Source organism: Anabrus simplex, chromosome 3 (assembly GCF_040414725.1).
Source record: "Anabrus simplex isolate iqAnaSimp1 chromosome 3, ASM4041472v1, whole genome shotgun sequence".
Taxonomy (NCBI): domain Eukaryota; kingdom Metazoa; phylum Arthropoda; class Insecta; order Orthoptera; family Tettigoniidae; genus Anabrus; species Anabrus simplex.
The window spans coordinates 106,231,049-106,247,006 of NC_090267.1; the positions used below are offsets into that span (position 1 = coordinate 106,231,049).

Below are 15,958 nucleotides of genomic sequence, written 5' to 3' on the forward strand. Positions count from 1 at the left end.
GTCTGAGAATCTTTCTGGACCCGTTTGATATAATGGTATTCTTTCTCAAGAGTAAGTTTTATCATAATGAGAAAATAGTTGAATCTAATAAAACTGATCCACTATCTTGATCAACAACGTATGTTGCATGTACAAGCTTGTAAAGTATAACAATTGTAATCTCTCTGCTAGTTACTTTACGTTGCACTGACACAGATGTGTCTTATGGCGACGATGGGACAGGAAACGGCTAGGAATGGGAAGGAAGCGGCCGTGGCCTTAATTAAGGTACAGCCCCAGCATTTACCTGGTGTGAAAATGGGAACCCACGGAAAACCATCTTCAGGGCTGCAGACAGTGGGGTTCAAACCCACTATCTCCCACATACTGGATACTGGCCGCACTTAAGCGACTGCAGCTATCGAGCTCGGTACAATTGTAATCACCAAAGAAAAATTGACTAGCATGCATTCAAACAAAGACTAAGCCAAGCAAAGCAGATATGTTTAACAGACATGCCATAAAGATAAGAAAGAAGTAACATTTTATCATGGAAATAAGAGTTGTAAAAATAAAATGGTAAAAATGTACCCTTTCCCTATTATGCCTATTGTGTACAAACACATCAACATTGAGTTTAAAATAAATATTACATTTTAATGCATTTAATGTATCTTCTTATTTTTCATCATGCTTTTAACCTTATGCCTTTGATGAGAAGGTGGTATTTTCCACATTGGTACCAACAACCTAAAGCAAGCAGGACTAGGTACTAACATAGTTGGGGATGTGTGGGATCTGGTTATGAAAGTGCAGGAGAAGTTTAAGCGAGCAGATATCAGTGGGATACTAACTGGAGGGTGATCAGAGATTTAAATGAGACTATGGAGTGGGTACATACGAAATTGGGAGCGAGATTTGCAGATGCAAACAGGTAGGTAGGAGATACGATTCTTTGCACAGATTGTCTTCAATTGAACCATAATGGTACATATAAGTTATTGTGTTTGTTCAGAAGAGTTATTGGGAGGTTCATTAAGCGAAACAGGCTAGACTAGGGTGCAGTGATGGGAGTATAAGGAGGTGGAAGCCCAATAAGGATGACATATACTCATTATTGGAAATATTGTACAGAAAGGAACAAAATTAAGTAATATAATAGATATAGATTTACCAGCTATTGTAATAGGAGTTGAATCATGGTAAAGAAGTGATATTATGGATGCGGACTGGATACCATGGTTCAAATCCCGGTCACTCCATGTGAGATTTGTGCTGGCCAAAGCGGAGGCGGGACAGGTTTTTCTCCGGGTACTCCAGTTTTCCCTGTCGTCTTTCATTCCAGCAATACTCTCCATTCTCATTTCATAGCACCTATCACTCATTAATAAAATCACTTTAGGAGTGGCAACCCCATTGTACTAACAGCCTATATCTGCTTCATTCATTACGTCCCTGACCCGGTCAATGACTGGAAAACAGGTTCATTTTCATTATGGATACGGAAATCTTGTCATGGAACTGGAATTTTTTTTTTAATAGACAGGATGGGGAATATTCATACTGGTGAAAGGATTTGTAACCTATGAAGTAGTTAAGGATAAGACACATGAAATTCTAGGTGAAAGGCTCATCTCTAAAGATAATATGAAACAATGTTTTTGGGATGTACAGACCTGGATCTCAATTTACCAAATATTAACTGGGAATATAATGAAACTAACAGAAAGCATGACCAACAAATGGTAAATAAGTTAATCTGGCAAGGACAGCTCAACCAGGAAGTGACAGAACCCACTAGAGGTAAAGTATTCTTGTCATGGTGCTAATAAAACCAGATGAACTTGACACAGAAACTGAAATGATAGATGGTGTAAGCGGACACAAAGCGGTTTTTGTTGCAGTTAAAAATAAATGCAGAAAGGAAGGTTGTAATAGTATGACTATTAGGCAATACCATATGGCTGATAAGAGATACATGGGGGAGTATAAAAAGAAATAATGACCAATGGAAAATGGTAAATAAAAAGTAAACAGGGTATGGGACAGGTTTGAAGCAATTGCTGGGGAGTGTGAAAACAGATATGTACCTTTTAAAGGTGCTAAGGAATGGTTAAGGAAGTAAGAAGAGATTGAAGGAACTTACTAGGAAATTGAATTTAGCAATGATATTGATAACAATATTACTGGCAGTCATATGAATTTTAGGGAAAACATGGATGGAGATATACAGGTACTTTAAAGCAGAAACAGTTTCCAAATAGGATATTCTAGAGATCATTAACAAACAAGGGTAGTGTATATGCAAGGACTTAAAGAAGGCTGACATATGTTGTGTGTAAGCTCTGGGAAAGCATACTTTCCATTTATATTAGAGGCATTTATGAAATTACTAACTGGTTTGACGGAAGGCAGTTTGGGTTTCGGAAAATTTATTTCAGTGAAGCTCAAAAAATAGGATTCCAACAAGATATAGCATGTATTTTCGATTCAGAAGGTCAAATGAAATGTAATGCTATTGATCTTTCCAAGAGTAGACCTTAGGAGACTGCTGATGAAAATGAGGGTTGCTGTATTAAAAAAAAGAGTGGTTAAACGGGTAGCTACATTTCTAGAAAATAGAACTCTGAGAATTAGAGCAGGTGAATAACATCTCGTAATGATTAATAGGGGAGTCCCATAGGGTACTGTTACTGGACTTTTATGTTTTCTTATGTATATAAACTATACAACTGGAATTACAGATAAGGCTTTTTGCAGATGATGATGATGTTGACGTTCTTCTTCTATTTTGGCCGACTGTGGACCATGTTAATTTTATTTCAGCTGCTTCTGAGCTTTAATCCTCACCAAGTACATTCTTTTACTTGATAAACTTCTCCTCTCTTCTGTCCACGATGTTTGGGTCCGAGATGTAAATTTTTCTTGGAAACTCTTATTCTTATTCTTGACTTGTAAGCTTCTCTGTTGCAGGCTTCTGTTCCTGTTATGTCCATTTCTTTCAGGTCCTTCTTCACCTTCTGATGCCAGCGCATTGTAGTTTTCATGGTCTCAACATATCTTACTACCTGGTTGGTAAGTCTTCCTTGGTCTATTCTGTAGATACATGCCAAGAACATGGCTCTCCTCTTTCAGATGGTGTCGGAGATCTTTTTGGTACTGAGACAATGTTCTTGGTTTCCTTCCTTTCTGTATGATACAACCTCTGTTTTCTTGGGGTCCCAGTACCTTCTTCAAAATTTTCTCTCTATAAGCTCAGACTTCTTAACCAAGCCTATTTATATCAGGTTCAAACATTTAGCTGCATTTAAAACATCCAGATGGATCACTGTCTGGTAATGTGTAAGTGTTGCATTGATTGAGATGATCATCTTGTTGATTTTCGATATCAGTACCTCTCTTTCTGATAGGTTGTTGTCGATCCACTTTCCCAGATATTTAAATTTCTCCACTTTAAGAATCCTCCCTTACTGTCATCCATCTGGGTGCCGCTTCAATGTTGGTCATAAGTCGTGTCTTCTCGAAGGAGATCTGCAGGCCTACCTTACTCACTTGTTCCTGGAGCTGGGTAATATGATTCTGTGCCTCCTATATTGACTCCAACAGAACCACAATGTCATCCAAAAAGACTAGACAGTCAACTTCAATTCTTTGCCCTTGTATCTCATTTGTATACTGCCATTTCTTGTATTTTTAGGTACCACTCTCTAATCACTTTGTCAAGAAAACAGTTGAGTAGAAGGAAAGATGGTGTTATACAATATAGAGAAGTAAATAAGTTACAGGATTGTGAGCAACTGCAAAAAAAACAACCTTGATCAATGTTGTGAGATTGACAACAGACAATGGTATGATGGTAAATGGGATGAAAAGTCAGGTTGTAGGTTTCACCAAGAGGGAAAGGCCTCTCACTTTTAATTACTGTGTTAATGGGGTGAAAGTACTTTATAGGGATCACTGTAAGTATTTAGGTGTTAATATAAGGAAAGATCTTCATTGGGGAAAATCACATTAACAAGGTTGTAAATACAGGTTAAAGATCTCTCCATATGGATATGAGGATGTTTGAGGGTTGTAGTAACGATGTAAAGAGAGGGTACGTAATTGTTGAAATGAGTACCATGTTAATTCCTGGGGGGCTTACTGCTAACCAATTTATCCCAGATGAAGGAAGCCTTCACTCTCTAACGCATTGGTTCTTTACCTCCGAGAGACTGCATCCCAGTAAATATTTTTCTATGAGATGAGGGCGCAGTCCCAACAAATTTACTCACAAATATATTTCAAACAAAGATGTTATTTCATTCAGTTTTGAGAAATGAGGATTCACTGCCCGTTGCCATTGTTGTAATTGACTTCCAGTCGAAATCAGTGGTATTCCCTTTCCTGAACGTTGAAAGATTTCTATGCCTGAAAATTCCTGATCATTCAAAAGTAAGTAACGCAGCCAATGACAGTTTCTACACAGATGTTTGATTTTAAAGTTTAGGAACGACCTGGGATGGTGCTTTTCTACAGAGTCATGACAATTACTCTCCTAAGAATATTTCCACTATAAAATATTTATTTGCAAAAAATACTCAGAAAAGTGACAAAGACAAATTCCAGGAAAATATCTCTTGGCCCAGTATAATTGATCCCTGGGCCCAATACTGTGCCACAACTTGACAATGAGAAACACTGTTTTAATGTAATAATGTTATCGGTTTTACAACCCACTATCTCCTTTTACGGTACTTCAGGAGTTGTTTTACATGCCAGTAAATCTACCAACACAAGGCTAGGGTACTTTCACAGTTTTAAATACCACCAGACTGAGCCAGGATCATCTGAGCTACTCAGTCCGGCTCTTTACCTTGTACTACTCCACTTGGCCTTCACGACCTGTACGATGGTTTTGTTTTGTTTTTCTTTCTTTTGTCATATGAAATTGGAAGTAGACAGCACAGAAAATGGGAACCCAGAATTACATGATGGGAAACAAAAATCCCCAAACGACAGGATATAGAAAAGTCCCTGAAAAGTATGAGGAAAGGAAAAGCAGGTGGAGTGGACAAATTGAATGTGGATATGTTGTGAGCTCCAGCAGTTGAGTGGTTATTTAGACTTCTCAACACAACATGATGGGAAAACATTGTCCCAGAAGATTGGAAGAAGAGCATAATCGTACCTCTAATCAAGGAGAGTAAATGGAAATGCACCACTACATGGCACAATGCTGCCCCCTCATGGTCTAAAACTTCTTGGAAGAATAAAACACAACATTGAGACTAGATTAAGAGGAACTGTAGAACTTCACTGGAAGAGGAACAATGTGGTCTTAGGGCTGGAAGAACAACTACAAACCTTACATTTGCTGTGAAGATGTTAATGGAAAAGCATCAGGGACCTTATTCCTAGACATCAAAAAAGCTTATGATAGAATACCAATGGAACATATCTGGCAATGGCTGAAAAGGGTTTGCGGCGGTCTTTTTGCAAAAGTGAAAATGTAGGGGAAAAAAACAGAATTTGTGTGTAAGTGGGTCCAAAGGCTGTCCAAATGATTTGAAACAAAGAGAGGAGTACAGCAAGGCAGTGCTTTGTTACCCTCTCCTAATTATCACCATGATGGATGCCATAATAAAGGCACTAAAGGCAAGGAACAACAGAACTTACAATTTTTGTCTTTGTAGACAATATGCTGATCTAGGAAGTAATAAAAAAGGATAGGGAGGAAAGGCTGCAGGGATGGAGTCGAGAGTTTGAGAGACATGATTTAAATATCAGCAAGGTTAAAGATAAGAGCGAGGGTGATGAACCATAAATCATACTGAAGGACACCAAACTGGACAGTGTTCCAAAGTTTAAGTAGGCCTACTTGGGTAGTAAAGCATCAAAAGACAACCTTGTAAAATATGAGGCACACAATCGAATTAGCAAGGCAACACACTTTTACCACAAAGGAAGTGGGATACATAAGTACTGCTGAAAGCTAAGATGTATGTATGTCCAACCCTTGCCCCTTTCTTCTATAGGGTCGGGTATGAAGTGACATGAATATCCCCATCAGAGGAGTTAATGAGATGAGATGAAATGAATGACATGATAAATTATAGTAGGAAGGAAGAGGGTGAAACCCGGTGCCAGGACATAGCCTATTCCTGTTGAATAGCACCAAGGGGCCTGTTCAAGGCTTTTCGTCCCCATCTGACACATGAAACGCCATCAACAGCTTCATATGCCTTTACTCCACATGAACAGCGTGGAGAGGTTTGGAATTTAATCCAGGCTTTTGGTACCCAAAGTAGTGATTAGAAATTGTATACCACCACCTCCCCTACCCTGATGGCCAACATTCTGATGGTGAATTTTTTTTCGACCAACGATATTCAAACCGGCTAACCATAGTGTCAGATCATATAGACTCCAATGTCTTAACAATCATGGCCACCAGGCGGGCTACTGCAGAAAGCTAAGATAACACTACATAAATCCCATTATATCTCCATCCTCATGCATAGCCTGGAAACTACCATGTAAATCAAGGCAAGGCAACTCAAAACTCCAAGTTGCAAAAACGAAGTTCCTACGCAGAAGACTAGGAAGGACAAGATCAGTAATGAAAAATCTGAGAGGTGGAAACAGAGGACTCTCAAACATCCAAATCTCTAATAGTCAGTTATTTTGGTCAAAGTAGAATCTGCATTTTCAATGCTATTCCAGAAGAAAAATTTAAGTCTTCTCTCATTAATAGTTGCCAGCACTGAAATACCTGAAATGTTTAAATGTTTAATATAGGTAAATGTCTTGCACTAAATACAGTTTGATTATTGGATCAATGAAATGTTCCACAGGGTCAAAGTAAAAATTCTTTTAAATTTGACATATTTAACAAAATTCCCCATAATAACTTTTGGTCACAATGGGATTAAAAGTTTAAAAGTCACCAAGAGGAAACTATAAAATTGAGATGAATAATTTTATAGTTGGCAGTAATAATCTTTAAAAAACAGTTCATAAAGTCACATATTTCATTAACACTTGGTCTACATCAGATCAGCCTTTCAAAAATTATCAAAAGCCAGAAAATATAAATTTAGTGGAGCATCATATTTGTTTGAGGCAATGTTACTGGTAAGTCACCTGGTGCTAACAGTTCACAAGAGATAAAATTGTCCAAACTGATCTTACTAGACTATAATTTTTGTTTGTTTATAGGCACATATAATGTTATGAAAATGAGAAGAAAATAGTTATTTAAGCAACAGTCATGGAAAGTGATCTTTTACATTACGAGTGAGAAGCTTACAGGAATTTCGAAATGAGTAACGTAAATTTATCACTTCGCTGGCTGTTGTGTACAATATTTTATTTCATACTATGGTGAATTTACTATTTAAATGAAGTGACTTCTACTATAAATAATTTTGATTTGTCACAATGCAAATCGTCCAGTTTTGATCCATGCGCTGACGTTTTGTTGTTCGTATCTAGCTGTGAAATATATAAGAGGTAGGTAACACGGGATTATGTTGTAATAAAACATAAAAATTAATGTTATTTGAAGCAGCAAACAGTCTTAAACAAGGTTCTCTGGTCTTGGATTAATGAAAATAATATGAACTATGATATACTGTAGTATATGTGACATGTATCTATTGGAAGTGGATTAACCTATACGTTAGTCAGTATTGTGAAGGCAGGAGATTACTTGAGCTTGAGAGAAGCCATTTTGTGTGTGGATTACAGAACCACGGCCCTGCAATCAAGTGGAAAAACAATTCAACAAGGCTGATATTCCTTGATTCATGATCTCTCTGAACCTCAGTACTTATGTTACTCTGAAGCGAAGTTCAATTAATTAGAGACAATTTGTTATAAAACAGTGCAGAAAGTCATTACAGTTCTCTACAGTGTCATTTTCCGTACTCCAGAAAGAATGCAATTCGGTCATAGTATGAAATAAAATAAAGATTTGGTATGTTACATATATCCCCACTGTGTAAGATAGTATATCAGGCTATAACTGCCGAGCAAGTTAATTTAAACCTACATTCTCAAAACTTAAGATTATACTGAATAATTTCCAAAATGAACTGTAATTGTATTCTTTCCATGTCTATCATCACGTATTCATTGGTGAGTTTGATTTTACTAGGTACTTATAACTGCATTCAGTTACAAGTCTAGTCAACAGATCAGAATATTCTGCATTTGTTAACTTAAAACTAATATTAAAAGGGCCAACAGAAAATAAATTAGTATTTTTTTTTAAAATATCGAGGATAGTCAGTCAATGCTAATGGTATGTGGTGTAAGAACAATGCAAACTCTTCAGTAAAAAACAACTTTTTCAGTGTGTTTTGGTGCAATTATAACCAAGAATTTTCAGTAAGGAAATATCACAGTCAACATTACAGGAAATAATAAAAGTTATGTTATATGTCACTTCTCTACTACTGGTTTCAAGAATTTTGCTCAGAAAAGGTAATGCATCAGTAAGGGTCTTCTGCAGTTAAGCACTCCTAAAAGCTAAACCTACTGCACTACAGTGCAATCTCTCACATTAGGAGGTGAATGCTTCACCAACTTTGCAATTAGGCAGCCCACTTTGAAACAATATAGTCTGTAATAGTCATGTTGGTGTGTTTTAATTTCAAAAATACACATTGGATGGGAGTGAGCAATTGCTATAAATTAAATATTCTTAAAAAAAAACCCTAGATGAATCTGAAGTAAGTTCAGATTTTACGGAAGGTGACTGAAGAAACTATTAAGAACATTTTCTAATTTGAGCAATAGTTTGAGATAGAGAGAGAAAGCTCAAATACACTTTCTGTTATGGCAATACACAGAATGTAGAAAGCTAATAAGACAGCAATATGAATAGGAACACATAATAGAATAAACACAATGGCAGGTCAGTGCAGGAAGAGGGAGCAAATGAAAGAGGAAAAAAATAAACCAAACCCCACGGCACTTAACGCCCTTGAAAGGGCTTTGGCCTGCCCAGCGACCGCTGCTCAGCCCGAAGACCTGCAGATTACGAGGGGCCATGTGGTCAGCACGATGCATCCTCTCGGCCGTTGTTCTGGGCTTTTGAGACCGGGGCTACCATCTCACCGTCAGATAGCTCCTCAATTCTAATCATGTAAGCTTTGTGGACCTCGAACCAGCCCGCAGGTCGAGAGAAAAATCTCTGACCTGGCTGGGAATCGAACCCGGGGCCTCTGGGCGAGAGGTAGGCACGCTACCCCTACACCACGGGGCCAGCAACTGAAAGAGGAGACAAGGATAAACATGATGATAATACAAAGGACAAGACAATCTTCATATAATCTACTATCTTCAAACAGTTGGATGGGCCGATGACCCAGATCTTAGGCCCCTTTAAACAATAAACATCATCAAACAGATGGGTTCTTCCCTTACTTTTATCAATCCTAGTTCTACATTCATTTCTTCTCAGCACTAATGAGCCTGATTTTGCTTATCAGCTTCAACAAAAGGTAGAGATCAATGCTCACTGAGAGGTCAATTTGACAGTCTTGATGTAGGAAGTGTAGGATTAAGAAGAAATCCAAATAAAGATAAGAAGAAAAAAAATATTGTATTTTTGTCTCTTTTCCTATCTTTCTTATTATGGTATCTTACAACTTAACAAGTCAAGACTGAAGATCTGTCAAAATGGCTCGTAAGTGGGTATTGATGCCCACTCTCTTAATGAAGCCGGAAAACAAAAATGAGCTTGTTGGGGCTGAAAATAGTAGAGCTGGAACTGATAAGGAGAGAGTCCATTTTTTTGAAGACTGCGATGTATGAAGATGTTGAGATCGTTCTTGTTCTTTTGTGTTTTCATGCTTGTCCTTGTCTCCTCTTTCTGCTGCTTCTTTTCCTCCCTATTCCTTCCTTTTCCTTCCTATTATGTATTTCTTTTCAAGTTTCTATCTGTCTATATATTACCTGATTTGTCACTTGTTTGTTCCTTTCCATTACTTAATAATTAGCTAGTAAAATAGTCTTATATGGAATTCCAACCAAAAAAACTCCAACCAAAAAACTTCCAAGAAAAGAAATGAAATGTAAAACAGGAAACATATTCCAATTTGCACAAAAGGGTGTTTTTTAATTTTTCAAAAAGATTTTTCTTACAAAAAAGTTCAAGCCATTTAAAATCTCTATATGGGCTTTCGAAGATACAAGACTAAAAGACAATTATCACACAAAATATCTGTGTAATTAGGGATGTTCTTGTTTCAAATAATTATTGCTTCATGAACCAGTCTCATTAGAGGTCAAATGTAAGAGTATATTCCCTTGTTATGCTATATTGTCTTCCTCCCAAAACTATTGCTCAAATCCAGAAATGTTTATTTTTTGTTTCCTAACATTTAAATGCATTAACTATAACAACTAGAATTCTAGATAATAGCAATGACTTTTAACTGGTCAGCTTCATTATGATTAGACTTAATATTTAATACAAAATTGTATTGCCAAGCATTCTTAAACATTAATGTCATCCTTTTCCTTTACATATATTTCTTTAAAAATATATATATCTGTAGGAGAACAGGTGAAATAATAAATTAGTGTCAGCAAATGTGTGCCATTTAAACTTTGCTAAAATGTTTGGAATCTTTCAAACATGTTTCTCATTCAACTGCTAATATACCGGTAATATTGACAGCCATTTCAAGGAATACCTAACACGACGTTTCATGTTCTTAGCACGATGCGACTACATCTTATTATGACCCTTTGCTGAAAGCTACATTAGTTAAGATACAAGAAATATGAAGTAACAGGATCCTTTCCAATATCACAGATTTAAATTACTCTAGCCACTACAGTATAGCACTTAAACAAAAAAGACTTAACAATTCATAGGATTCAAACTAAGAAGTTGCCTGGGTCAGTGGGGTACCATATCACTGCCTAGTGAATGGTCTGCATGTTACAGGGTATGGAACTTCCCCATTTTTAGTTTACTGAAGTACTATCAGTTTGCTATCATTTACACAGTAAAATTAGTATGAGATCAATTAGCACACAAAATTTCTATGTATCTAGGGATGTTATTGTTTCTTCACGAACCAGTCTGATTAGATGTCAAATGTAGGAGTTATTTTTTAAATACTATTTATTCGGGGCGTCAACTTAAGATCTTTTACCCCTACTTTGCACCATATGTTATGAACCTGCGTGTATTTGGAAATTGCGGAAGTATACTGTGTTGAATGTGTGGAAAAGAACATTAAGAATGACACAAACACCCAGTCCCCAGGCCAGGGATATTAATCATTCACAATTAAAAACCCCTGTCCCGGCCGGGAATCGAACCCGGGGCCGCCGGGTGACAGGCGGACGCGTTGCCCCCTACAGGAGTATACTGTATTCCCTTCTTATGCTACATCGTCTTTCAGCTCACTTCGTTGTTACACGATCCAGGAGGCAGGTCAGGACTTTTGAGCAAACTCTAGACCTCAGACGCTACAGCTAGTGTATGTCTAAGAAATTAGTAATGCCAAGTGCAAATACTTCTGAAGATGTGCTGTAAGACAATATAACTAAACAAAAGGATACAGTTCTCATAAAAACTTAATTCCATTTACATTTTTAGTGCATGTTCAATATTACTGTTCAACATCACTTCCATTATGGATTTTTACAAATTCTGAAGACCTAATTCCCATCAACAGGATGTTTTAAGCACAATAAGTGGGGCATGAGTTATCATAACAAGACCTTTATTTCTTAATTTTAATGGTTATCATCAGGATGGTTTAGCCACTTACATGTGATCCCCATCATATCCCCGGTTATTAAACTTGCCCCATAATTGTACACATGATACAGCAGATATGAATAATGTATTTTTGAGGGAATGTGTACAAAATATAAGCATATAAAACACAGAAGAAAGAAGTATAGCAAGTGAAAAGAAGCTATATTTTCAGTAAGAATTATAATAATTTGCAACACTTAAAGATGAAGCCCTACAGCTGAAAATATGATTTGTATGATGGTCGAAGTAATATGGAGCTTAAGTTTCCACTCTCCATTCCTCTCTTTCTGCATCAATTAATTCATCATTTTGCAAAGGCCATACGAGATATTCCATATTTAGAATGCAATTGTCATATATACAACAAAAAAATGAATATAAATGCCTTCTTTAATAGAATGTAAATATACAGAAATGAATGTCCTAAGTATTCAGACATACTCAATTTTAATACATCTGTTCAACAAGGAAAACGGAACACACTCCCGTCTTCTTTCACAATACTCTAGTAGTTGCTAAGTTCCTTAAAAGCTTCGGGAACAAAAGTTCATTTCACTTAATCACATTTTTACAATATGCTTTCACCCTTAATGAGGGAAAGCCAATGTTAATAAATTGACAAGGATGAAAATTTCTTTCACCGATAATGGACAAGGATTTGCTATAGCTTTCAAAACTCTTCCTTCAAAATGAGAGATGAGGTGGACACAGGCACTGTTCCAGTCTTGAATAGATGAGCCAAGCATGTGACCTGAGTTTCTTTCAACAGTTTATGCCTGTGAGGAAGATGATTGATGATTTGATGATTGTGATAGTTGGGAAGAGAAGCCTTTGAACAGCCAACATGGTCTTAGTCTCACTATCTTCCTTCATGTAGCAAGAAGTCATTAACGTGTTTGTATGGAACTATCACGAATATAAGCATTCTGCAATAATATTTTATGATATATTTACAATTGCTTTCTTACTACTGCTTTTCCCATTAATCCGAGACATGAGATTTGTACAAGTTCTTCTAAATGTTTCAGATCAATAGTGTGTCCAAGTCTTATATACCTTCTTTAAGAAGGAAATAAATTTGATTCTTATAGCATGATTTAATAGTAATAATCATCCCTTCTACAACCTACATTAGAGAGTTGCTATAATTGAAATTACCTGGGAAATGTATCACTATGTACGTTGCAAAGCATAGAAAGTAATTGCAGAATTCTTATATCCTAAAACTATTGGAAAAGTTAGTCCTTCCATGAACCACTCCTCCACGCTGACACTCAAATTCACGCACACTCGTAATCCATCCAGTTTGATTGTAATAATTCAGTCTCAGTTTAGCCAACAGGGCCCACACACCTAGGGATGGAAGCCCAACATCAGTTGCTGTTGCAATTCTCCTTGCCATCGATAGTCACATGATTGCTGTCGCACTGTGTAGGAGCACTGGGCGGGCGGAACAGCAAGGCGTACGGAAAACGGATGTGACAGGCAGCCTGGTACTCCGCTACCTGAGTAGAGCATGGCCCAAACTCATTGTTCTTCAGAGCCTGAAGCACCTTCGAGCAATTCTGTGAAAAGATCAACAAATTTACCCTTTACAAGCTAAGTAAAAATTCAAAAATTCAGTGTGTGTGCCTAATATATCATATAGTTGGACTGAAACTATACACATTTCAATTCATTTGCAGAATATAATTGAGAAGTTGTAGTTATTAGATATAAAGAAAATCTTTAGAAAACAGGGAGAGATTGTTGGGCACAAGTTGGCCAAAATACCGTACTTACAAATCATTTTCCTGCTCTTTTTTTTTTTTTTTTTTGTATGGCAATTTTTAACCTCAAAGAAAGGGGGGAGAGAAAAATTATGCAAATTTAGTTTTAAACCTGAAATACAGATAGAATTCCACCACTTTTTTGATCTGGTCTTTCAGCAATCGCTGGCATACAGGTGTCCTTCAAAGAGAAAGTTTATCCCCCTTCACGAATCTACACAACCACCCTCTGCTTGCTTTAAAATGTGGGATCTCACAATGTTCACTGTCCCTCACTAATGGTTCATTATAGCAAAGCTGACCTTCCTCATGGTGGATCAACTGTTGTGACATGTGGTGCGTGTATTGTTGAATACCTCATACTAACGGAATCTCACAACTGTTAGTATGAGACACAATATGCCAGAACGAGAGGTTAACTTCATGGACACCGCAATGAATTGCGAATTTATACCAGCCACAAATTAAGAATGTGTCAGTTTTAACCATATCTTCATGTGCTGCCCTGACAATGTCCAACAGCATTTCAGCATGATTTTAACAAGCACTACGGGAACATTTCATTTTATTCACATTGGTTGATGTGGAAACACCATCTAGCAGCTGGTGGTTATTTAAAGTGGCATCCAGTGGCTTGCATACTGCAAACACCACTCAAGTAGATTTGGTGATTGATGATCTGACTACAGAATCAGCATTTACCAGTTCCCGTTTTGCAACTAAAATTGTAATGATTAGCAGTGATGGAATGGAACTAACACATCTATGAATATCAATACAAGAAAGAGTCCGGATGATGAGCATACTCCAGATGCTAAGAATTTCGAGCCTTTTTCAGATTTTACACTTAGTTCATACCAGATTTTAATGTTAATTGTGCGTTTTGTACATTAGTTTTCATGTCAATTGTGCATTTTTACATTTGTTTATTTATTACATATATTACATTAAGGCTGAAGATGGCCAGCCAAGGCTGAAACTAGTCCCTAGTTTAGTAATGTAATTCAATAATAGTGCATAATATAGTATTGAAAAAGGTGGACCATATGACATTAATTTAATAATTATTATTGTGATCACAATTCAATACAGATCAAAACCATGAAGTTTATATCCTATGATTATGTCTAAAGTTAAATAAAATAAAAGAGGGAAATTAAAAATGTTTGTGTCTCAGTACGGCGCAAATGTGTTCAGTGTGGCTGGATCAATATTTATTTGGTTACCTTTGTGATGTGAAAATGACTGCAGAGAAGAAATTTATTGGGGAGCAACGTGGTAACAGTGAAAAACACGACAACTCTTGAGGCAAATTCAAGATTGAAAATGACTATGCTGTTTCAGCGATTTCTGGGAAATTGTGTGACGCTTTTATTTCTGATGATTTCCACAAAGTAAAATTATAACAGAAAGTTCTGAGCATTTTGCAGAAATACGCAGGGATTCTTCTACCTTAAGAAAGAATTATGTCAGCAAATGCTACCAGAAAATAATAACACAAATCTGCGAGAAAATTCATGGGGAAAATTATGGGAGTTGATAAACAAAACTGATTCAGCAGAGTGGTATGTAACATGATTCATTTCCACTCAACTGTGAACAAGTAATTATTATGCCACTGAAGAAGAGAAAATTATAAATTTTCAAAACATGTACGGCCGTTAGTAACATAATAAAGATTGTTGTATTGACAAAGTGGAACTACATACAGTATTTATAGGTGTTTAAATAAATGAATGTGTGATTAAGTTTTTAACAGTTTGATGCAACTATTGTGGGCCAATGGCATCCAATATGACAGTGTTCCTTTTTGTAACAGACAAGGCATCGGACATTGTGAAAGCATGGAATTCCCTCAATGCACTATATTCCAAAATAGTGGATGTAAGACGTCTTGTAGATGCATGTCACCACATTACAGAAGAAGTACAAAGTCACTTTCTAATTGTAGACAGATTCAAACATAAAGGTTTTCCCAAGGTACTACCAAGAGCGCTGTCTTTCAAGTCTCACGTTCCTGTCATATACTTGTCACTCAGCCCTGTTCTTATGAAACAGGGAAAGTGCACAGAAGCTTATCGATATTACTGTGAAACATATTTAGTGAAAGGCATGGTAATTTATCTTGACAGCATTGGGGCAATGTGTAAACGAGTAGTGCACGAACTCTTATAAGTGAAAATCCACAGCCTGTTTCCAGTCATTTGACCGAGTCAGGAATGGAATGAATGAAGCCCATCTAGTGCTGAGGATAGGAATTGTGCCAGCTGCTGAAGCCTGTCGTACTCCAATGGGGGAATGATTAATGACTGACAAACGAAAGGAAATAATGTTGGAGTGTGTTGCTGGAATGAATGATCACAAGAAACAGAGTACCCGGAAAAAATCCTGTCCCGCCTCCACTTTGTCCAGCACAAATCTCACATGGAGTGACTAGGAT

General features: G+C 36.9%; 1 protein-coding gene across 1 annotated transcript in view; it reads right to left on the reverse strand.

Annotated features, from left to right (window-relative positions):
- Positions 1–11,265: 11,265 nt before the first annotated feature.
- Naa15-16 (N-alpha-acetyltransferase 15/16) overlaps positions 11,266–15,958 on the reverse strand; it is a 657,214-nt gene continuing 652,521 nt past the window's right edge. Inside the window, exon 16 of the mRNA XM_067144178.2 lies at positions 11,266–13,314. Within this exon, the coding sequence (XP_067000279.2) occupies positions 13,123–13,314 (192 nt within the window). The 3' untranslated portion in view covers positions 11,266–13,122. The remainder of the gene's footprint in view (positions 13,315–15,958) is intronic.